This window comes from Falco cherrug, chromosome 7 (assembly GCF_023634085.1).
Source record: "Falco cherrug isolate bFalChe1 chromosome 7, bFalChe1.pri, whole genome shotgun sequence".
NCBI classification, from domain to species: Eukaryota; Metazoa; Chordata; class Aves; order Falconiformes; family Falconidae; genus Falco; species Falco cherrug.
In genome coordinates this window covers 19,074,303-19,098,626 of record NC_073703.1, presented here as the reverse complement: position 1 = coordinate 19,098,626, position 24,324 = coordinate 19,074,303, and the positions used below count along the sequence as shown (strand labels likewise).

General features: G+C 38.0%; 1 protein-coding gene across 3 annotated transcripts in view; it reads right to left on the bottom strand.

Moving 5' to 3' along the window:
* The window catches only part of LIPC (lipase C, hepatic type), a 63,706-nt gene continuing 39,382 nt past the window's right edge, over positions 1–24,324 (bottom strand). For 2 of the 3 annotated variants that reach the window (XM_005435508.4, XM_027800088.2), the window contains exons 2-9: positions 17,044–17,231; positions 15,271–15,450; positions 12,725–12,842; positions 10,553–10,786; positions 8,917–9,159; positions 5,213–5,333; positions 4,274–4,492; positions 1–1,214 (exon numbers count right to left, since the gene is read on the bottom strand). In XM_005435508.4, the coding sequence (XP_005435565.2) occupies positions 1,109–1,214; positions 4,274–4,492; positions 5,213–5,333; positions 8,917–9,159; positions 10,553–10,786; positions 12,725–12,842; positions 15,271–15,450; positions 17,044–17,231 (1,409 nt within the window). In that variant the 3' untranslated portion in view covers positions 1–1,108. The remainder of the gene's footprint in view (positions 1,215–4,273; positions 4,493–5,212; positions 5,334–8,916; positions 9,160–10,552; positions 10,787–12,724; positions 12,843–15,270; positions 15,451–17,043; positions 17,232–24,324) is intronic. The other variant, XM_027800090.2, reaches the window with a different exon arrangement.

Here is a 24,324-nt window from a genome sequence, read left to right as displayed (position 1 = left end):
TTGTAGAAACATAATTTTTAATTAATCTTGTGCTTAGCATTACAAAGTGACAAACAAAATACTCTTGACATACATACTGATTTGCATTTCAGTATGCACTAATGGTAAAATAAAAATTATCTGAGACAATGTTTCTTCATGTATTTTATATTCAGACATAGGAAACAAGGGAATTGTATAATTTTGAATTTATGAAGTTTGTTTATATACACTGAAGACATTTGAGACTTTTACAATATTTATTTATTCATGCAGTTTCAAAGCATGCTAAAATCTGCTATACAGTGATTTAAAATCTAAAATGGTCATTTACATGTTCAGTAAATACATGTAAATATGATTTTAATGCAGAAGTTAACTGAACTCAATTATGCTAGAATTGCCTTTAGTATACTAAGCATCATTAAAATAATTAAATTACTAGTAATTTAAATCAGTACTTTAATTAAAATAGTTAAACAGCAAAGCATTTTCCAATAAGAGAAAGTTTAGTGTAGCATTTTTAGGTGATATAGTTATTTGGCTTGTCATATGGTTATGATAGCTCAAGCGTTTTGTATGTTGAAGTGCATTTTAATTTTTGAACATTATAAAGTAAAAAGTTCAAACTCTTAGTTAACAATTTGATCTGTTTGGGAATATTTTCTTCTATGAAAGATTTAAAGCTCCCTTCATTAGGAAATAATTTAGAAAATTTTAACTGATAGTAGTCACTATTAGTGTTTCAAAGCATTTAATGGGAAATAAGGTTCCTCTTTTTTTTTTCCTTTAAATCCAACAAAAAGTTTTTCCAAGGGTTATGGCAATGTTTTTTCTGAATAGTAATCTTTATTTCTAGTGAGCAGGGTTTTTTTAAAACTTTAAACAACTTAAAAGTTGCCAATTGAAATTCCCATTGATCACTTTGAGAGTAGGCTTGTAAATGAAAAAAAGCCAATATTTCAGCTTACCGTTGCATCACAAAATCTGTATTTTTTTAAATGTATTTTTTTCACCACCTCTGAATCTATCAGTGTATTTAGATTTAATGTAGCTGTATGTTTTAAAACCACTTTATTAGATGTATTTTGAATATATTTCAGTGAGTAGTTGTCTTTTGTGTTCCTGCTCATTTTCTGTTCTGTTTCGGAAAGCGATCTTCACACCTCACAAATGTTTTCTCTTGGGCTGGATGAAGGTGAACGTTGTCAATGCTTTGAGAACAAAATGTCATTCTAGAAAGAAAACACAGCATGTAAGCGTAATTGTTACTTTTCAGGGCTGTTATCTGTATAAAATTGAAAACTGTAGATAAAAGCAAGTCTGACTTTATCCTTTTACAGGAAGGTATCTCATTTTTTTTATAGGCTGGTGGGGAAAGAGATGTATCTGCTGCCAGATAGTAGGTACAGAGCAAAAGGAGTGGGCAGCTCTGATGTGCGTGCGTTATGCCTCTGTCTGTCTGGTGTCACAGGCAGCACGCTGCTCTCCCTAGTACCCTCACAGTCATTTGGTCTTTGTATTCTCAATGGCCACTGTTCATGTTTCAGCTCTTACTTTACTACCAGGGTTGTGCTATTTGGCCTGCTAGTGTTCAGCTGGACTACTAGCGTTTAGTTGTCAGCTTGCAAAAAATCAGTTGTGTAGGACACCAACAACATTATGCTACAGAAATGTTTTCCATGTTTGGAACTCGGGTATTGTGGAATCTGGTGTTTTATTGCTCACAATAGTTTTCATTAACGACTTTTAAAGTTTGTGCTATTACATTGTGTCTGAGTGTTTGTCATTAGGTAATCTAACAAAGGAAAATTTATCTTGTATATAAATATCATGAACATTGTGAGGTAAAGGTACATGGAGATAAAATATTGTCAGCAGTTCAAATGCTTGAGAAAACACAAGACGACTCAAAATGCATCTTGTGTTTGCTGCCTTTTTTAAATACTGAATTTCCAAAATGGCTAATTCTTTGATCCATGATGTTTGGTCTTTCCAAGAAGACTGAAACCTATATGCTCTTATTTTCTTTGAAAAAAACTTTTCCTTGAGTGTCCTTTGTTACTCCTTTTAGAATCGCCTAATAATCTCATTCCCCCCTCCAGCATTAATACAGTGTTTCAACACTAACATGTCCTTTCCATTCCCATGACAAACCCAGATTGCACAGAACAAAACCCAACGCAGTATCAGTATCCATTAAAATCCTGACATAAGCTCCCACTTCTGTTTGCAGCAAAAAGCTTCAAAGGAGCATTAGGTACCTGACTATACCAGCATTGTTGTTTGTTAGTATAATAACTACCCACCTTGGTGACTCATTTCGTAGGATTTCTTTAGTAGTACATCAGTAATAATTGGATTGTGCCAGGTTATTGACACGGCTGTATTGGACAGGAGCTTTCTGGTTAGAAAAACGTGTATACCTAACATATCTTTTCACAGTTTTCGTACTTTTTTTCTCAAGGTACAAAAAAATCTGTATTTAAACAGAGTGCTCTAATCTGTGGTATATACTATGCTTTAATTTGCTTTGGCAGCTAGGTCAGTACTAACTGATTTGGGATCATTGCTTTTAAAACAGCAGAAGATTCTATATAAATGATTTTTGTTATTTTTTTTCTTTACAGCAGGAGCATATGTTGAGTGCTGGATTAGGAGAGGAATGTACAAAATATGTTTTTTTGGGGGACAATACCCAAGAAAATATGATACCTCCTCTGCCCCACAGCGCACACAGATTGTCTCATGGAAATGTCTCTTTAAATTGTCTAGTTTGTGTTTTGTGTCAGTACCAAGGAGATGCAGCTCTGCCAATAAGTATTGTTGCACAGAAAGACTGCAGTAGTTATAACTGGTGCTGGTAAGAAAGAGGCTGTAGGAAGGAAAAATCACCTTCTAAGACTGAGCCACAGTTACAAGGTAAGACATGCTTTTCTCATTAACCTTAATTAAAACTACTCAGTTAAAAGGATCAAAGCAGCAGGAATCATCACAAGTTTTGTTATTCTGTCTCCTGGCTGAAATTTCTCTGTGAATAAGCAGTTTCAAAAGTGTTATTGGCATTGCTCTATGTAGAGAACAAGGCCACTCAGACCTGGTGATCCAGTTTCAAAGCAATCAGCAGGGGAAAGACAACACCCATCCCCACCCCCAAAAAAACCCCAATACAAATGAACAAACAAACAAAAACTAAACAAAAAAAAAACCAAAACAGATTTCAGCCTGCATTCATAATTTTTTTTCTCAAAAAAAATGCTCTCTGATGCTGCTTCAGAGGTCAACTGACAAAATTCAAATCACTGAATTTGTATTATAGAAAAAAATGTATTATAGAAAAAATCAGAGTGCAAAAATTACTGTCAAATACCAGTGAAAGTGTGGCATGCAGAAGTATGGATAGTCTTTTTGTTTACCAGGACTGCTCACATTCTGTTTGCCTGCTACAGGAATTTCAAAATATTTTGAAATGTCAAAATTTCAAAAGTTTAAACGTTGCTTCCACAGTTTATCACTCCAGGAACCTCTTATACAGCCTACACAGTGCAGTACTTGTCAGCTATCAGGCACTGGACTGGCTCTAAAATGGGTGAGATGAAAATAAGGGAACTTCATAATAGAACCCTTAACTTTAGTGAATAATCAGATGACTGTGTTGTTTTGCATGTGATCCTTCTAACGAATACTTTCAAGAATGGTGATGCTGAGTTTCTCTATGAAGTAGGTATTGAAAGTCAAATAATTAAGATTTGGCTTTTTTTTTTTTGTAAGTAGGAATTTGAATTTTTGAGGGCCTTGATGTTGGCGTCATTATTTATCTTATGTAGTAGTTCCTTTGCAATTTCATACAGTCCTTATGGAGTGAGAGAATCACATTCTAAAAATAGGTCAGAAATTGTCATCAGTTATTGTCATTAATTTGTGCAGAAAAACTGCATGGCAGAACTTGTTCTAATTCTTCCTTGGATCTAACTCCTTCTCTATCTTCTGTTCCCAAGTATCAACAAAATTGTCATCCAAAGTTACTGTGCCTTCAACTCAGATTAGTGGCAGTAGTGAGCCAGGACATTTCCCACTATTCATTTCTGACCTGAGAACAAAGAAATTAGAAGTTGCTTTAAACTCATTCAGTCTGATCTGAGGGGGAGGAGGGAAAGCCAGAATCTGTATATGGGTAAGTTCACCGTTGGTGTACGTGCTGGGACTCAGATGCATGTAATTGAACTATGTGTCAAACATCTATGTGTCAGACATCTGTGGTGTTACTACAGAAAAAAGTGTTTTAATTACTTACTTTTGTTGTGTTTCCCCTGCTTTTACTCTGATTGTCTTCACTATAAGTCCTGGTCGACGGGTGCCTTTTGTCCATGGTATTATGGTTTGAACAGTGTCCCAGATATTCTCCCAAACTGCAGTTCCTTCCCATTTGAACTTTATCATTATTAGTTCACCAATGTCGGTGTCCAGGGTGATGAGAAAAGAGTAGGTTTTGTTCCCATCAATGCTTTCAACTCTGCAGAAAACAAAACCACGATAATGCTGTCTTACTATGGATTAAAGTAGGGGAAAAAAAAAGTTTCTTTTCTCTTTAAAACCGAAGAACGAACTGCTGTTCCTCCTCTTTCTCCAGAAGGGAACATTACTGTCTCTAGGATACTCTTCCAGGTGCATAAGGTGGTGAAATATGACAACGTGCTAGAAAAGGAGCAAAAGTGGGAGAAACTTGAACAGCTGGTGAAGCAGAGGTGGTTTCAGACAGGGAAAGAAAAGGTGTCCCATAATAGCATTTATGTTATGTCTTTTGCTGGCTAGAGCAAATGCTGACCCACACTGTTGCCTTTGCTTTTGTTAATACGGATAGTGTCCATCATGAGAAGTATTCAAAATCCTTTACCTTAAGTAGAGGTGTATATTCATTTGTGTTTTAATTGACTAGACCTCCCTGTGTTAGCCACGGGATGGACCAAACATTAAGTGAACAGGATACTTAATATTAGGGTGACTTCAAAGATTACTAGGTTTGTTTTACAGAGATTTGTCATGCCAAAAATGTATGAACTTTGTAAAAGTTTGTGGGTTTTAGGGAGTATGGGTGAGGAAAGGGCAATTTCCAGTTATCTTCACTTAGCTGTACCAAACCATTTCACTCATAGCGTGATCATGTACATGATAACGGTATTATAAATTGGCACCCAGTCTCACTTGTACAATGACATGTCATATCAATACTCACAGTGTGATAGGCAGGTTTTTAGCATCCTCCTTAGTGCCTGTCAGAGAGATAGTAAAAGTTGGATCTATCTGCTTGCCTTGGATTTCGTTGATGAAGTGGATCTTGAACTGATAATGATAGACTGTTGAAAGGAAGAATTTGTAACGTGTCAAAATTAATGGTCAAAAAAGCAATAATTTTTTCAGGCAAAAGAATTTTATCTTTCAGAGCAGAAAACTGATTGATACTCCATATTTTTAAACAAATCTGTTGAAATTAAAACATCATCATTTTTTCAGATTGTTGCTGTGCTGTGTAATCCATTAGGGTTTGGGGCCTTGTTTCTCTGTTTAATAAAAGGATGGAGGGAAAAAAGGTAACCTGGGTTGAGTTCTCTTGTAGGATAAAATGTTCTTCCATGGGAAATATTCTAGCTTTTTTGAAGTTCAATTGTTAGAATTTCTGGCAAGCCCTCTATCTAATCACCAGACAAATCCTTATGACTGGACATGGCTAGAGATGTGTGATACAGATTGAAGACCTTGGGCAATGTAGTCAGGCTTTTTTCTCTGATCAGCTGGAAAACTGCCCTGCAAAACAGATGACTCCCAAACTTTCCTGGACTGCATAATGATACATTGTGCTTAACATGCATCTGTTAACACATGACTTTGTTCAAGGACATTACTGTAAGAAAGACGTCGTTAAGACTTCAAGATTTGGTGAGTTTCTAGAGAAACAGTGTTTAGGAAAGTCTTTGAATTTTGTCAGAATGAAGAATGCCTAAGAAATCATCAGTGTACTGATTACAAGCAGTTTGACATTTAGTAAATTATGAAAAAAACAAACACATGACCAAAACCCCCAATGTACAGTTAGAGGCCACATGCACACAGATATTGTCAGCTTTAAATGTCCAAAACTCCTCCTGTCTGGTGATTCTACCAGCCACCTTCTTGACAAAACTGATATATTTAGGTGTTAAGGAAGAAAAACTAAGCAATTTCTGTTAACAAAAACCACAAAGTATTTGGAAAAATTAGGAATGTTGTATTTATCCTTGCAATCTGGTCAAATTACACATGCAAAGCTGTTCTGGTAAACATTATTGCACACTTGAGTAGAAAGATGCTCTTTCCTCGTTTCCTCTCTTCGCCCACTACAGGCTTCATTACCTCAGGGAATGGCTCCACCAGACTGCTAAGGGAGTCATCTCTTAATGTATACCACAGATAGATTTTTTTATTATTATTATTTTTTGGGGAGGGGTGGGTGGTGGGGAAGTGCATGTGCATCTCTGAGTGTTCACAGGGGAAGCTATTTGGTTGAAAATCTGTATCTTTTTGTTGTTTCATAGTTATTTTGTGTTAGTGAACAATGTGTTTTCTTTTGAAAAGGTGTCACTCACTAGGAAGCAAAATGAGTGATTCTTCACTGCAAACCTGATGAGGATAAAGTAGGCAGGGAGGCTTGTTTACTGAAGATGGAGTTTTCTCTCTGTAAAAATTGATTGTGCTGGTGTATGTTCTGATAAAGCCTAGGCTTTTGCTGCTTCTGCTGTGGTTACGATGCTCACTTTGGGGAAAAAAGGTGAGTGTATTCATACAAAGACTGACTCAGCATCCCATCACAGCTTTACTATAAATGTTAACTTCTTTGTAACAACTACTTTTTTGTTTGACCTGGATTAATGTGTGCTCAGACCAGCTTGAAAAATGAAACATCAGATTTCGTGAAGACAGAGAGGATTGTGAAGTGTCATGTTGAGTTTCTCCAATTCCTTCTGTTTGGGCTTCTCACATGATCTTCAAACATTTTTTTAAGAGCATTACAAAGATGACTTTGTGTGTACCCTCCCACAGTTGCCGCCTTGTTTGGGAACGGTTAGTGAAAGGCGACCATTGTCTGGGGCACCGGTATCTGCCTATGTGCCAAGGATGTTGTTCTGAAGCAAAACGAGTTCCCAGCATAAAAATGCAACATGTTTAAAACTGAGATCAGAGCCAATAGGACACAGATTATTTCACCAACAAGCTGAAATTATCTCCATGCCCAAAGAAAAATGCAGCACAGGAATGGTGCGTCGGTGCCCAGGTGTGGTGGTAGTGCACGCACCTCCTCAGGGCACTGTGTCCCTGATCTGGATGGTGTCCTGATAGTTCTGTGGCATGGTAATGCTGGGAGCTAGATGCTGCCTGCAGAATTTTTAAATTTACTTCAAGTAGCATCCTGAGGTGTTTTTAAAATTACAAGAAGGGATCCAGCAGATTCAGCTGCTCTGAGTATCAGTCGGGACTGAGCAGACCCCTCTGGAGTCATCACCGAATGCTTCATAGCTGCCTTAGTGGAAGACCTCAAAAATATTTTTAAAATACCTGAACTTCTGTATTTTTTAAAAATCTGTGACATCGCAGTTGAGTGCTGAGCACTGTGGGGAAACAAGATGTGTCACGCAAGCAGCGTTTTGAAGCATTTCTTGTCAGGACTGGAAGGCCCTCGAGTGTCCACGGCAAGGGTGCCCTGTCAGTGTTCCAGGTGCCTCCCCAGCCCCGCTGCCCTGGGGGGGGCAGGTGGGCTGCCCCCCGGCGGGTGAGGGGCTGAGGGACCCCCACGGCCTTGGGGCTGTGCTGGGGGTGGGCAGGGCCCTGGTGCTGCCTCAGCGCTGAGGGGAGAGGGGTGGCACTGAGGTGGCTGTGGGGAGGGCATGGCCGCTCGGTGAGGAGCTGGGCACATCGAATCCCTTCCATGCATGGTGTCCTGTGGCTCTAAGCAGGAATCCTGCCCGGGCCGTGCTGTTGCTCGCCATGTGCCTCATCGATAGCTGGGGAGGGAGGAGTGAGGAGGAACGCTGTGCGCCAAAAGTCAGTCCCTTGGAAGGAGGGTGAAGTCAGTCAGCCCCTTGGAAGAAGAATGGTGTCCCTTCTATTCGTACCACACAGTCCTGCTTGTTCTTGTTTTAAAACATAGCTAAACCTTCCCTCTGGCAGGGGAACTCAGCAGCAGCGGTTGCCTCACGGGTTCTCTGGCAGCCGAGCTGTAACCGGCCCACGGCCAGGCTGGCGCCATTTTGTGATGGAGACTGGCAGGTAGGCCCTGCTTCCCCTCTCTCTGGTAATAAATGCAAGAAACCACACTGATTGTCTTTCTGACCTTAGAGAATTGTTACTTTGTGCACTTGGTAAAGTAATTTAGCGGAGATAAAGCTAGAGTACCAGTCACTTTTAGTGCTACAATTCTGCCCTGTAAAAGTCCATGCTGTTCTGTTGTCTTTCCATTGTTTGAAAAGTAATAATTTATGTGTCATCTTCTAGACTAATTGCAGATAAAATTTGGGCAAACTTGGAACGGGAGATTTTACAGGCCTCCCAGAGCAATTACGCTGCTTTTTTGGCTTGGCTGTATGCCTGCATATGTTATAACAAACTCGCACAGGCCAGTTGTAGGAAAATCCTGTCTATCAGGACCTCCAGCATCTCTGAGGCCTCAGATCTGCAGTTAGCCTGTGGCAAGCATGCAGCATCCTTCTTCCCAAAGAAATATTAAGAGTCAGGGTCTTGATGAAAGGGCATCAGGATGGCCTATGGGGATTCTCACTTGTCTCAGCAAATTGATTATTCCCATAGATTTTAGAATCTTTAATAAATGACTAAACAGGATCACAAAGCTTAGGCTTGTTCTCACACTTTGTGATCAGTCTAGAGATTGAGAGAGGTATATCCACAAACCTTTGAAAGGCATATGTGCTCTTGTTTTCAAAAAGAGTCGTCGGCTTTTTGGGAGCCTTTCCTCTCTGATGTTGTAGCCCAGTGTGTTGCACCGGTTCTTTCTGCAGCTGAGGCACATTCCTTTGTTGAAAGTGTTGATGTCGTTGCACCAGTATGCTGTGCTTTGCTTATCGTTGTGGAGTAGAGAGTCGATGAACAAGTGAACTGACCTCTCATGGGCACATTTCACAGTTTGAGTGATGCCTAAAAATGCAAACAAGAACATTTTGCATGCTTTTGATCCTCCTTGCCATTTCAACTGCAGAGGAGTACAGTAACCAACCATAAACATAGGTTATTGTTTCCCCCCCACCCTTTTACTACTAAAACATCATGGTTTTGCCTCAGAAATCAGACATTGTAGCAACTTTACTTAGAGGTTCATCCAAAAATAGTTTGGCTGAACCCACATGATAATAAAATTGAATAATTTGCTGCTTAAACTTCTCTAGCCTGACTATTTAAGGCTGTATATATGAACCTTGATTTCATTGTCCTGGCTGTTTTGGTCAATATGAGGCTATGTTCAGTCTTTCAGATCATACCACGTTAAAGACAGCCATCTCATTCTGTGAATGGTTGGACACGGTTGTCCTTTGGACGCTTATGTGGTAATGTCATATTTTGTCCCTATCAGAGTGACAAACTCTCATGCTGAATTTTGCCTGCAGCTGCTACTGGGGAGAAAGGAGCAAAAAATGTATTAAATATATTAAAATTATATTAAATACATAGATCTGCTTTTATAAGAGCTAAGTATCTTTTTCCTCCTTGAGTGTCATCAAATTACAGAAGTTATTTTCTTCAGTGTAATTGGGATATATCACGATGGACTGGTTTTATGTGTCTTTGCTGGTAAGCTTTCTAGCTAATGCTTGGTTTCACATTTGCCATGAATTACCTGCTAATAAGTCAGGCCTTTAGACAATGTGCTGATAGTGGAGAAGTATTTTTGCAATGCAGTATGCTGGGTGAACAGTACTCATCTGGGGTTTTCCACGGAGCAGTTCTGGTTGTCACTGTGCATCACTACGTTATCTTTTTTCAGTATGTTGCATCAGTTTCTCTTTATGTTTATGTTTAGGTACATTGGAAATAAGCTTTTATATATAAAACATACTCTGGAACACTGCCAGTGAGGTCCTAGAGAGAGAGCATCATCTGCGCAGCTGAAGGAAAGGGAGCTGGGAAACGGTGAACTAAGGAGGTGAGTAGTACAGCCCTGTGTTTTGTTTGATTTGAAATAATTAATTGCACACTAGATGAATCTGGCTTAATTAGAAGATGTTTTCTCATTTCCTCTACCACTAAAACAAATACCTTTGAAATTATTCAGAAGTGCTTGACAGCTTGATGCTGATGGACTCGTTTTCAGAAGTGCTAGGCAGCCAGATTCCTTACTGGAGTCAGAACAGTTTGAACTCAATACAAGTAAAAATCAGATCACCAATTTCTAGAAAAGAAATTTCCTTGCGTATAATGGGAGGTAATATTCCCATCAGATACTGTTTAAGACCATAGAGATCCGTAAAGTTTCCCAGAGATACTGTGAGTGCAGCTGCAATGCTTCTTCCTGTTTTGTGCCATTGGTTCTTACCAGTGATCCCGTATTGTGCAATGTGGTTATAAACATGCATGATGTGACAGCCAGGTTGAAAGGTGCCTCCGTTGGGATAAAAGTCGAAATGAGCCACAGGCTGCTTGATGCCAACACTGAGACCCATGTGCTGTTTAGTGAATGTATGAATTGCGTCTACAAAGTTTGCATCATCTGGAGATAAACGATCTGTTGGTGACATTCCTTCAAACAAGGGACCGGCAGGGTCAAGGCCTGCAATAAATGCAAATAATCCAGTTGTGATATAGTGCAGAATGGGCTGTTCTTCTACTGTCATGAGAAAAGTCTGTGATAAATATTTAAAAACAGACAGCGCTCTTACTTTACAAGGTCTTTTGATGGGAACAATGCTAGGAACACTTGTCATGCAGAGGATACGTGGTTACACCAAAAGGTAAAGTAAACACAGGCACTGTAATAAACAGTAACTGCTACATGCGCAAGGACACAGGCCCAGAGATAGATGTGTGTGTTATAGACAAACCATGCTTGCTACTGCTTTGTCATTTAAGTGATGTTTACTTAATTTTGTTCTTTCATACTCTAGAGGTCATGCATTTCAGAGGCCCTTTTGAAGACAGTCCCACAACAAGTTTGACATCTAACCCACATTTGGGACCTGAAACTTTATAAAGTTACACTTATTGCTTAAAAGAGCTATATGTCTGCTAGGTGTTGTTTATAAAAATTTTTCACCTTAAGAATTTTTCAAGGCAAATTATTACAGTATTCAGAAAATAATATACCATTTAGGGAGACTTGCTAATTTTTAGTTTGCTAGATGTTTTAGTATGGTGCTCTTTTTGGTTGTGAAGTGATTTATGGAAAAGAACTGCCTGCTTAGTTTAAAGCTGCCTTCAGTTTTGAGGACAAGCTTCTAAATTTGAGATTCTTCATTTGATACTATAGACTAAAGTAGTTGGATAGGTGTAACTGGACAAGACTAGTAACACAGGCTACAAGTAGGGACGTCACCCTGAAGGTGTACATTTTGATTTAATTTTTAATAGCTTTTATCACTATGAACTTTTGGAGCTTATCATTACAAGTCTGAATAGTTTTTCCCGAAGAATGTGTATAGCTGTTGCAATAAATAGTGGTTTAATGTTTTTTGTACTTACCCATTATCAAGGTTTGATGTACTAATATGGTTTGAACAAGCAGTGCTGATGAACTGAAGTCCTTCAGCGTATACACAGGTGTAATATCATGACACATTGTTTAAAATTGGCTTCTCAGCATGCAGGCACCGTCACAGGAGCTGATTGTGTAAGGCGATGGTATGTGGCAATGAATCCAAGATTAGAGTTGGGACTTCAAACTACAGTCACGTGTATTTGCCTCCCTCCCAAATCGGATTGAAGTAAAATGTTTTCTCTGATAACTTAAAACATAGCTGATAACGGGCCTTGTGTAAAACACACTTCTGTTTTATTTTTGGTTTGGTTGGGGTTTTTTTAAGCTGTCACTGTGCATTAGATGTGATACCATATACAGTGTATCAATAACCTTATAAATGTGTTTTCATTACACTTATAATTAGTACAGTTACAAAGCATTACAGAAGGTTCAAAATGCCACTAGTCAAAACAACCAAGTGTTATGGGTTAACTTTGTTTACTTTAAGCATCTCTTAGGGATACTCTAATCCAGGGCTATCATTTTTGCCACGGGAGAACTGACTTCATTTCACTCTGAGCAATGCACTGCAATTAAAAGTTCAAGCACAATTAAACAATTTCCTTAACGTAATTTTCTATTTAAAATGAGTTGATAACAATGAACAGTGTGTTTGAATGGCTTTGGGTCAAGATAGTGACTAACATTAAGGTGTTAGTGGGAATGGATACAAGACGAATTCAAACAACATGCATCTCAAGTCTTTGATTTGATTTGTAGTCTCCACGCTTGTATATTCTCTGTGTCATAATTTGGACTGAGGTAGGAAAGAATGAATCTAGAAATAGTATGATACTTTGTTTTGAAAAGTGTTTTCATTGCTAATTTCTAAACCACTGGGATGAAACTTCTAAACTGTGGCAAATATTACTATTCAACAGCTAAATATTTTATATGACATTGATATATCAATTGTCTATGTAACTTAAATCAGTTGACTGTTAACATTTCTTAAAGCTGTAAGTCTTTTACCTGTAATTCTTCCAATCTTGTTTGTACCACTGATATAACTTCCAGCAAATCCTGAAACATGAGCTCCTAGGCTGTACCCAATTAGATGAGCATTGCTTCTGGAAAATTGAATGGATTCCTGCAAGATAGCAGGAGCTTGATTTAGATGTAGAAAATATGAAAAGTAAACAGTGAAATACTATGAGCTAGGAATACCATGAATTACAACACAAGAAATGTGTGTGTGTTGATGATGGAGGTCAAGTGAGGTGCATGGATCACACACCAGATTTCTTTACTGGCTGAATGCTATTTCTTGCCTCCTTTTCATGCAGCCGGAAAATGCTACACCTTTGGGGACTGCTACTTATGCACTATGCTCAGGAAAACTGACACAGATAGTAGGATTTTTGTTGCTGTTTGTTGCAACTGATGCAAATGTGCAGTGCCTTTCATCTGCAGCATTTGACTTTCCTATGACTATAAAATAGATATCTGTCCTTTAACTTCAGTGTAAAACAATCCTTTATATAAAGTGCCTTGCTTTTTTTTTTGCCTGAGTTACTAGCACAAACCAAATTGGAAGCCAAGGTATCAAAACATTGATCAGACATGCTGAGTGATACAACAGTGATGTTTCTTGGACTGGTTTGTACAAACTGGGTATCTGATCTGAAACACACCTATTGAAGCAGAGTTGGCTTCAGGCCCTTCTTTCTACCTAATCGATACTACCTGGATCTTAAGCATTTCACCTGAGCTGCAAGGCTCAAAGTTTTTCTGACTTGTAAAGAAAAATGTGGTATATTTTTCTTGCAGGATAGGCAAACCTCTGTTTTGTTTTAATTGTGGATATTGCCTGTCCCAGTGGAGTGGCTTTGCAGTCTTGATACCTGTTTCTTGTGAAGATGAGGTTAAACTTGGCAATCTTCTTTGGAGACAGGCAACTCTTAAAAATCACAAGATCTGACCAATTTTCTTAGCTGGTGTTACTGAGATGGATGCTATTGAGATTGTTACTGATCATGCCCTATTAACTCTTGGACTAAGAGCACTTCATTAAAATGTTGCACATCACTGCAGTTTTTGTTACATCCATTAAGGATATTTCATATCCTCGCCAGCCTGTATGCAGACAGAAGCATAGTGGAAAGATAGTTACGGGGGTTGGAATGAAGGGGTTTTTAACTGCTAAACTCAGGTGGGGTGTTTCTCAATAGAAGGAAGGTTTACTGCTTGAGCACTGATACTGCTCAACTGAATGCTTTGAAGATTTATGGTATGTTTAAATCCAGGAACATATCATGGTACAAGATAAGCTACCTACAGTGCTGGAGCAAGGAGTCATTTTTTCAAGCCTCGATTTGTTTGCTGACACTGGAGAAATCACAGAGTGTCTCTGTCGTTGACAACGTGGTGTGTTCTCCTGGGAACTGAACAAAGTCCACCAATTTATTCAATAATTAAACAGCTTCAAAATGTGTCTTCAGGCTCCAGCAACTTAAACTACATTTGACCAAGAGCTAAGGTTTCTTGTAATGTCACAATAAAAAATAGTGACTCTGGATTTTCTGCCTGCTCTTTTGTGCCTGTTGTCCCTAACTGGGCATGGTGTCTTGACAACTTCTTCTAGCCATGCTATTCCTGTTGAAAGCAGCTTAGCCCTTCAACAGTATTTGCTACAAATATTTCAGCTTTGTAGTGTATTTCCCTTCCACCTTAGGCCTCACGGTGTTTAAATTAATGTATTGAAATATTGTGATGTACGGATGTATAACTTCATTTCAGATTAGGTAGCTTATATTAGTACTAGAGACAGATGAAATAAGAGTTGCTTAGGGTGCCTAGTTTGCGTGAGTGATCCTCATTCTAGCGTTTGCTTTCTGTCTTTTATTAAATAGTGCTGGAGACCAGTGATCCCTTGCAGACTTACCTGCAGCCTTCTCAGTGCAGCCATGGCCACTGCTTCCTACGTAGCGGGAGTTTTGATAAGGAGTCACTACATCAGCGGGGCTCTGTCTCACTACTGCCTCCATGTCATCTGCTTTGTGAGGCATGCTGTCCTCTAGAAAGCTCTCCCTTTACATTCTGGATCTCTAAGCCATTATTGTAGAATAATCTTTGGGGAACTAAGGCAAAAATCAAGACATGATGTCATGCTTGATTTCTGCATTAAAAGCAGAAATTAAGCACAGATAACGTAAACCCATTTTAGTGATCTAACCACTTGCAAATAATAATGTGTTCCTGCTTTCAAAGTGTGGGACTGTCAGCTGTCTGCACACATGCTAATTGAAAAGCTATAGCAGCATGAAATTTTCTTGCTTTTAAAGATACATCAAAATATTTTAATAAACAAGACTACTTGCTTTTTTCTCTTGCTTGATGAATGTTTTATGAAGTCACATGAAAGTTTATGGCAGAAAAATTTACAATGTGCTAAAGAAACATAAGTGATTGAAATGAATAGCGATAACTGTCGTAGTATTTCAGAAAGGTGGTAGAAGCAGAAGAACAGGTACATAGGTCTTTTCCAGAGAAACGTGTGTTAATCTGGGGGTTCTTACCTCCAGCCATTCCAGGAAATCTGCTATCTCCTGTCCTATGTAGCGGGTATTCTGTACAGCAATGGGATAGTGCTGGTGAGCAGATGTAAGCCAGTCTGCAATGATCACATTGATTTGTTTATGCTGAGACTTCAGAGCTGCTGCCATTTTCCAAATCCAACCTTCTAAAATCCCATCCACCTGTTTTGTTGAAAAAAACAAAGCAAACCATTCTTGAGGGAATGCAGTCTCTGCCAAGCATTTATTGTGAAAAGCTCAAGGTAAAACTGTAATATAAACAAGGAGGGCTTAAAGCTCATAACTAGATTTTAGGGGCTTCAGCATGCTTCAGTGCCGAGGATCTTTGGGTTTTCGTGGACAAAAAAAATTAAGAATCAATATAAGAGCTGTATAATAATTTATGTCTTGTAATGTGAACTCTTACCAGTGAAATGATGTTCCTAAATATTTTCACTCATCCTGAGTTGACTGGTATTATTAATTAAAAAGAGAGGGTGAAATGTCCAGAAAATTTCTGATTTCGTTCAAGAGCATCTGTCCCTGTAAATTTAGGCTAGAAGGACTAGAGAGGGAGGGAAGCTGAAGGATTGCAGACCAGCAGGTATTTACCTTCTACAGCTGTTCCATGTTGAGATCTGCTTTTTTTTTTGTGATTCTTATTTTAAGGACTTGATCACAAATTCCTTATTAGCGTCAAACACTGCTTCTTATTTGATGGACTAGAGTTATTATTTAATCTATTGGATTTAATTGTTGCTCTAGTTACATTTATTTCTTCTATTGATAGAACATCCTTATCTCTTCCGGTGTTTTTTCCAGAATTTGGGAGTCTCAGTTCTGGGTTTCCATACATATTCCTCTAAGAGACCAATACCTCTGCAAATTAAATTAATGTGAATGATAAACTTCAATGCCAGCAGTCTCAGGTCCATGGGTTGTCTTTGAGGAGTTACAGGTTTTGAACAAATTTTTATTTGTCAGGCTTGCCTAAAGTAATCTAGGGCAATATTTCATCCAAAGTCATCTCTGCTGTTATTTGTTGAGAAAGTTGTGTGCATCACGGGGGGTATTCAAAGTTCCTCTGCATATATGCAGATGTGCAAAAAATATCTGTTTTGCCACCTTATGTGATGACATTGGCTCTATGAGAATCAAAGATCTGTTAAAATGGCATTTTTTCCTTATCCTGCCTTTTCTTTTGTTTCTTTTTCAACTGAGAAGCTGATGAAAAATCACTGTTATGCTTTTGAAAAAGGTTTTCATGGTGGATTTTTTTTACAGTTTAACTGGAAGAAGTTCAGTGATAATTCATTGATGTTGAAGGCTTCATTTTCAGCTGAAGGGGCTTATAGGGAAGCTCACTTTAAAGGTGTATCTCTGAGAAAGGTGTGGTGAGATTGTGTGCACTTCTTTTCAATAAATCTGTAAATATCTGGCAGTGAACATATCAGAGAAATTAAACTGGTATTCAGTGCTCCAAAGGTAGAGCACATTAATTCAACTACTTGTTCAAACTCTGCTGGCTTTAAACAAGGGCGGAATGTAATCTTTGTCATGGGACTCCCACAAGGAGAATTGCTTGTAGTCTGCTCCTTCAGAATCTCAATGGGGGATATCCACTTAGTAATATTTCAAGACATGATTGCTACCAGGGAAATCTATCTGTCCAGTCACAACCTTTCTTCTGAAGTTACCTTTGGCACTAGCGTAATAAGAAGGAAAGTGTATCAAATCAGATGTAGTTTGAATTAAAAATAAAACGTGAGTTCATACCGACCAGCCATGGACTATCATCACCAGAGGAAGAGAGGCATTGAAACTGCATTTGTCAAGAGTTTCCAACTGATTAAAAAAAATCTGACAGCCTTCTTCATTTGTATCTGTATAAAGTCGAAATTTGGTTTCTAAGTTCTGCTGATCTTTCCTTGTTCTAGTGTGCTGGCTCTGTGGTCCCAGTGCCTCTGAAACGAAATTCATAACAGTCATAATAGGATGGAATCTAAAACCTGAGGAAGTTACTATTGAGACGCAGTTTATAAGACAGAGTGAACTAGTAAGATTGAAACTTTAGCTATGTATAATTGCTGCCAACTCCAGGTGGGCCTAAGCTGTACATTTTGAGTCAAAAAAGTGATCTCTTTCAAAGTTAGAGATAGTCTAAATGTGCCTCTGAGTCCATCTATTTGAACATTAACAATTACATAGGAAATACTGATCTTATTGCTATGGGCCCTTGTAGAATATATAAGTATTTTAAAAACACTGTACAGGTGTTGCGACTTCACAGTATTAGTGCGTGCACAGGCAAGAACATTCATAGGCTATTAACTCTGCAGTGCATATTTTACTAATGTGCATTTGCCAGTAATTGCTGAGCGAGCATCATTACACTAAAATAACCATTATATTCAGGGTTTTAAGTCTGCTTAGAGACTTAAGTGACTGCTTAAAACTATTAGTTCACATCATAAATGATTCTTTTTCTCTAAAAAGGCAAGGCAAAATGTTCTTGTTCCAGATGCAGTGGTTTTGGTGGTTTTGTTTTTAGATAAAACAACTTGGTACACATAGGACAGCATTTTCTGCAATGTCTTTTAAGTACCTGGGCTGGTATCTGTATTTAAGAAAGTGGGGGCAGGGTGAGCTGTGGTCTTATCACAGAATCGTTAGGCTGGAAGGGACTTCTGAAGATCGTTTAGTCCAACTCTCTGCTAAAGCAGGTTCACCTAGAGCACATTGCACAGAGTTGCGTCCAGGTGGGTTTTGGATGTCTCCAGAGAAGGAGAGTCCACAGCCCCTCTGGCAGCCTGTGCCAGGGCTGTGTCGCGCTCATGGTAAAGAAGTTCTTCCTCACTTTCAGATGGAGCTGCCTGTGTCGCAGTTTGTACCCGTTGCCCCTTGTCCTGAAAAAGGGGCAATAATCAACATTATGAGCTTAGACGAAAAAACATGAATATAGAGGAAATTGCTGAAAAATGGAGTAAAATAAAGCAGAAGCTTACAAAAAGCACATTTTGACATGTAAGCCTGGTTTTTCTTTCTAATAAGTCTTCAGGCTGTTTATTTATCTGAAAATAACCTGCATAATAAGTTATTACTCAGCTAGAAAAAATGGGAAATAGTAGAAGAAAAGTTACTGTGTGACGAACCAGACAAATGAGAGATTATAGTTGTGTTGGGAGAATTTGAGAGTGGAGAGAGTTTACTAATAGAGTTCTTTGGGGACTGTTTTTTGGCTAATCTTGTTTTAATCTTTTCATTTAAAAAGCAGGCAGGAAAGGTACAAGATGGACAAAATTTGGCAGGCATTTGCTAATAACGAGGAGACCAAAATGTTAAACAAAGAGCTAAATGACCTTGAAAATATAGCAACAGAAACAGGTAGAAATCTCCAACTATGAAGTGCAAGGTCATACAGTTGATAGGAATTTCTCTATAAATGGAGCTCATAAATTGGAAGTGACACAAGGGTAAAAAGACTTGACTGTAGTAATCAATAACAAAACTGACTATGAGTCACTGCTGTGATCTGGCTGTAAGAAGGGAAAATGTAATTCCAAGATGCATCAGGGAAGATGTTTTCAGTAGGAAGAGAAAATGTTAGTGCCAATAAGTGAGGGCACTTATTAACCACATACAGAATAGTGTGCATAGCTCTTTATTACTAAGTTTGGGTGATACCAATTTGAGCTGCAACAGCTGCTCAGCGGCACACTGAAATGGTCAAGGAGGAGGCTTTTGTTTTAATTAGACATAGCAAATCATGAAATATTATCAGAGACAAAAATGAAGTATTTTATTTACTGAGAAGGAAGTTAAAATGATGACTGTTGGAACAGAACTCGTATTAGTTAAATTTTAGTTCTTCTATTTTTCTTCTATAGAAGTTCCTTAGTATAACATTAATATTAGAAATATTATATTGTCTTCTAAGTCAGCACATTTGATTTTTTTGTACGTCACAACTCTTATGTCTGTAAATGTTTTCAGAAAACATCTGAAATCATAGCATATTCATTTCTGTATTATAACTGCAAATGTATCCTGAGGTTCTATGACGCTGTCGTCTGGATAAGATTTTGGTAGTTCACAAGGTACTTCTGATACATTTACAGATGAGCCTTTAATGCTGCAAGCGTATTTAGTGATGGCAATTCTGGCAAGAAAACTCCCACACTGAACTGCAGTGGATGTGCACTGTTTTCTATTTGTTGCTTATTATTGTGCATTACAAGTAACTCCAGGCAATGTTATGTTTCATAGCTAGCAAACATTATTGTAGAAAGTTGTTCAGCCATTATACAAAGGCTAGAATTTAAAAAGCTTCAAAGTTAGTGAAGGCTTGGTTGTCAAAATTCTTAGCTTCAGTATCTCACATTTTTCTTTAATGGCACTTATAACTCTGATAGCTAGCTAGGACTGAGTCTGATCATTTCTCTGTTACAATGTCTACTTAGAAGCATTTCTGTTGGTTTTGGGTTGGGGTTTTTTTTGTTGGTTTTTTTGTTTGTTTCTTTTTGTGGGGCAAGGATTCCATTTCTGAACAAAGTAATATTAGGAGAAAGTGCATCAAAGTTAAAGAACTGAAAATTGGGAAGAATTGTAATGATGTTCATATTTTTAACCTCTGGTTTATTCAGATTTTGGTGAGTAGGCTCTACAGAAAGATAAGCATTGTGTTCTATTTTTAGCACAAAGAAAAAAACAAAATAAGTAACTTGTGCTTGTTCCATTGTATACATCCTTTCTTTGTTTTATGCCCTGTTTTCATTTTCTTTTTGCTCTCTCAGTGTTAGCACAATGCAAAAGCACTTTGTCACTCTCCGTATTGTTTGTACATACTGCAGAAAACAAGTCTAATAAATAGCTGTTTTCTTTATACATCAATTGTGAGTGTGCTATGGTGCTTTAATGGGTGAGTTTTTGGCTTGCCAGCCAGTAAGTCTGAGAGAGGGTATTAAAAATACAGTTTGAACTTCTTCATGGCTGCCAAAAGTTAAAAGTTCCAATAGAATCTGTTGTGTTATTAGACAAAGAACTGCTTCAATGCCTTAATCCGTGCAATGATTTGGAGAAGGAGTGTCTGAAGAGCTTGGCTTCTACAACAGACTCTTGCTAAAAATGTTATACCAGTGACTCAGTGATATGATCGAAGGGAACTGCAAAGTTTCATAGGTCAGTTTACAAAAACAACAAAAGAAAACTACTAAAAACTTTCCTGTGCTAGTTGCAGCTAAGAGTGCCAAGATCTTTCTGAAACTTCAAAGAATTTCTGTTTGGACAATTAGCCCTTACCCAGGTTGAGGGAGTTGCTGACTTAATTTCCTTTTTTTCTGAAGATCCTACTTTAACGTGAATTCTTTCAGGAAAGGCAATCAACATGGCCACAGTGATCCATGTGCTATCATAAATTACTGTCACACAGACCAACATTATAATCACAAGCAAAAGAAGTTATTGTGACTTCTTGATACTCTGGAGGAGGTTCTGCCCTTCACCTTTCCTTACTTTGCGTTAATGATGTTTCTGTGAGAAAAGACTGTAACTGAAGGCTGGGTTTGTAAATATCACTCAACTGTAATATAGCAAAGTTTCTTGTAAAATGTTTTGTGGTTACTTTCAGCAGGCAAACCAAAACACTTTTAGATTTGACCTGAGATACTTAAGTTTTCTTACTGAAAAGTAAAACTGAAAGAGTGATTCCCAGTTGAACAAAATGAGACTTCTTTTTTAAATTGGGATTAAAATTTAAAAAAAAAAAAAAAAAAAAAGACATCTACATACCTGGTAGTAGGTCTAGTAGCCATCCAAGTACAATGCATGTTGGGATGTGCAAGGTAAGAGGTCAGTTATTGTTTCTCACTATTAACATTTAATTATTTGCATTATTAGTGCATATTACTTTAAGGGATGTTTGTCCTGCTTCTAACATGAGCTCCAAACTAAGATGAAAGGAGCATGTGAAGAATAATGAGAAAGCTAGTAAATGTGAATGACTATTTTTTTCTGTAAAAAGAGGTCTTGCAAATAATAATAATAGCTATAATTCTGTATGGACCAATCTTAGATTATTGGAACTAAATCTTCTACTTACCTGTAGAAGCAAGTTAATCCAGGAGACTGACTGGAATTGAATCACTCCAAAAGATGAGAAGGCATATGAGTTTCTTAACTATTTAATTTTTGGAGTCTCTTCTGAAATTTACAGATTGTGATAGTAATGCCTTAAGACTTGTAAATGAAAACTTTACAGGAAACTAGACAAAGGTCTGAATGCTTGCCAGGGTTTGAAACCATGAAATATCATATGCATTTTTTGGAAGAGATCCAGAATCTAAATATATTTTTTTCTATATTGTGTCTGATGGGGCATAAAAATAGAACTGCAAAATATCTGCTTCACACCACAAAATTTGCCTAAAGATGTGTCAGGAGTGAGGGCAAAGTATGGTAGGACTATATAATGTTAGGAGCAATATTTTAATGTTTGTTAAGTCATACATTTTAAATTCATCTTATGGTACAGCATATACAAATTTTGATTAAAATTGGCATTACCATTTAAGGAAAGTAGCTTTTCTAGCTAAGAAAAATGACGTTCCGCATCCTTTTTCCTGTCATGGAACACTGCAGGATGAGTTTCTTAGTAAACCTGAATGGAAGCTGAACTTTGGGCTGCTGCAATGTTAAGGAGACTTGAAAATAGTAAATTTAAGCATGCATACACACCCCCCTACCTAGACAACATATTTTTTCCGATTGCCTTCTGACCCTTACTGCAGCTTCTTTTCACATTCATGAATGGATTTTTCTGAGTCTTAATAAATCTCCTGTATCTTGGATGGCTTTTACTGCTTTTCACACATGGAAATGTTTCCAAAAGAGTGCTTATGTATTGTGATGTCATTTTCATGGGATCAGTATCCAACGCATTTGAGAAACAAGTGACACAACTATTGTGGTGGCCAGAATTAGAGAATTCTGTTGTGTAATTGAGCAAGGCAGTGACATGTCAATGGTTTGTGTTTGGGCCATGGAAAGCAGCATATAGCACAAATGCCCCCATTTCCAATAGCCTTTTTTTTTTTTTTTTTAATCACTTAAAAGAAGAGATAATTACATGGAATTGTTCAGGTCTCTCAATTTGACAAATGCTTCCCTTCGAGCTATTCTTGCTGGGAGCATAGTTGTCAGTGTTCCTATGGGATATGGACAGTCCTCTTCACTAATGCCTTTTACTTCATTTAGCAGTGCCTGCCATAACCTCCAGACTCTGTGCTTTCTAGGGAAAGCCATTTGCTGTAACTAACACAAAATGATAAAAATGGTAGACTATTAGAATGCGCATGGTAGAGGACTCCTAAATCTGAAAACCCTGCAAAATTTAAGCAATAGTATGTAAAATGTAAATGAATGGTATGTTTCAGTTGCTGTGTTTACCTAAGCATTTTATATCTCTTCAGGCAAAGTTTCTTGTACAATAGCTGACACAAAATCAGGGCTGGATTTCTACTATTTAAAAATGTATCCAATCAAAAAGATGATGGGAATAGATTGGAAAAATTAGAGTAGCATTTGTTTTTATATTGCTGATTGACAAAAGTATCCTGAAGCAGGGTGTTGTCCAGTCTCTATTTTGTTGAGATTAGTAGTTAAGGTATTTACTTGCATATAAGGTGATCTTTATTGTTTCTGTCAGTTCAAGGCTTTTGAACGCTGTTGACTAACAGTTGAAAATTCCATGTCATGTAGTTCCTAGGTGAGATCTCTATAACATGGAGTAGTTTTTGGGGGAATCTAGGTCTTTTTGTTTGCTCCAGTCCCCCACACAAGATAAAGCAGTCAAAAGTAAGGTCTGTTGATTTCATGGTGTGTTATCTTTGTGCTTAATTTTTTCCCTGTATATCCTCGTGCAGTTCCTTTGTATTTTCACTCTCCTTAAGTTGCTCACCTTGCCAAATGAAAAGTAGGTGTCACTCACAAAAGAACGAATGAAGAAAATAGCAAGCAAGAAAAATCTATAGTAATGGGATTAAGAATGATGAGGTCTGTTTAGAAAGAGATTTTTTGGAAAAAGCTTCCCTTCTTGTTGAAGTTTAACTGAGTAATGTTAGGTGATACTTTTCTCAGCATCACATGCTCTGTCTGAAAGGGATTGTAGTTTTCTGAGCTGTCATTTCTTGTTTCTCCTGTTTTATGCATGCACACATGCCAAAGATCAGTCAACAAACTCCACAGTGTAGCCCTTAAGGGAGAGGAGAGGCTGTTAACTTGCATTGTTAACCCTCTGTTAACATAGTTTTAGCTCTTTGTTGAAAAATCCAGAGGAGAGCATCTAAAACCATGCCATTCATGCTGTCTTCCCTGTGTATTTCATGGCTTTCAAATCATATAGATAATGCTACTAGCAGGTGTCATTAGTGAGTCTTGCAACTGGAAGATGTGTTTAGAAAGAGGCCAATGTGAGAATTCATTGGTACCTTGTTTTCATTACTGAGGCAATGATGCTGTTGGTAGAAGGTGTGCATATTGAGTGCCCGTTCAAAAATTAGCTCCTTAGTTACTGGGGATGAATCTGTTTGTGATTCTTTACCGTGAAAGTGCAGAGGATACTTTTTGCTTTGAAAATCAGACCTACCCAATGTCTACCAAAACTCAAATTTCTAATTCTTTACTAAAACACGATTAACATCTGGAAATATCTTTTCCTTTTTATCCTACTCCCCCGCCCCCCCCCCCCCCCCCGCCCCGTGTCAAAATACAGCTGGTCTGTCTTGAACTCATTAGTATCAGACATGACTATTGTGCTTTGAAGCACTGTAGAAGACACAGTGGTCTGAGGTAATCCATAAAAACATATCCCACCGTTTAACACAGGGAAGGTTGCTCTGTTCTCTCTCCCTGGGCCTCCCATGTCTGTGTTCTTTATTTACCTGGGCTATTTGTGGAAGGGGTGAGGAACCTGGCAATGTATTTGCTGATGTGATTAGCAACTACAATGTTAGAACTGTCAGCAGAGATCCATACCCCTACCATTTTCTGGTTATTTCTATT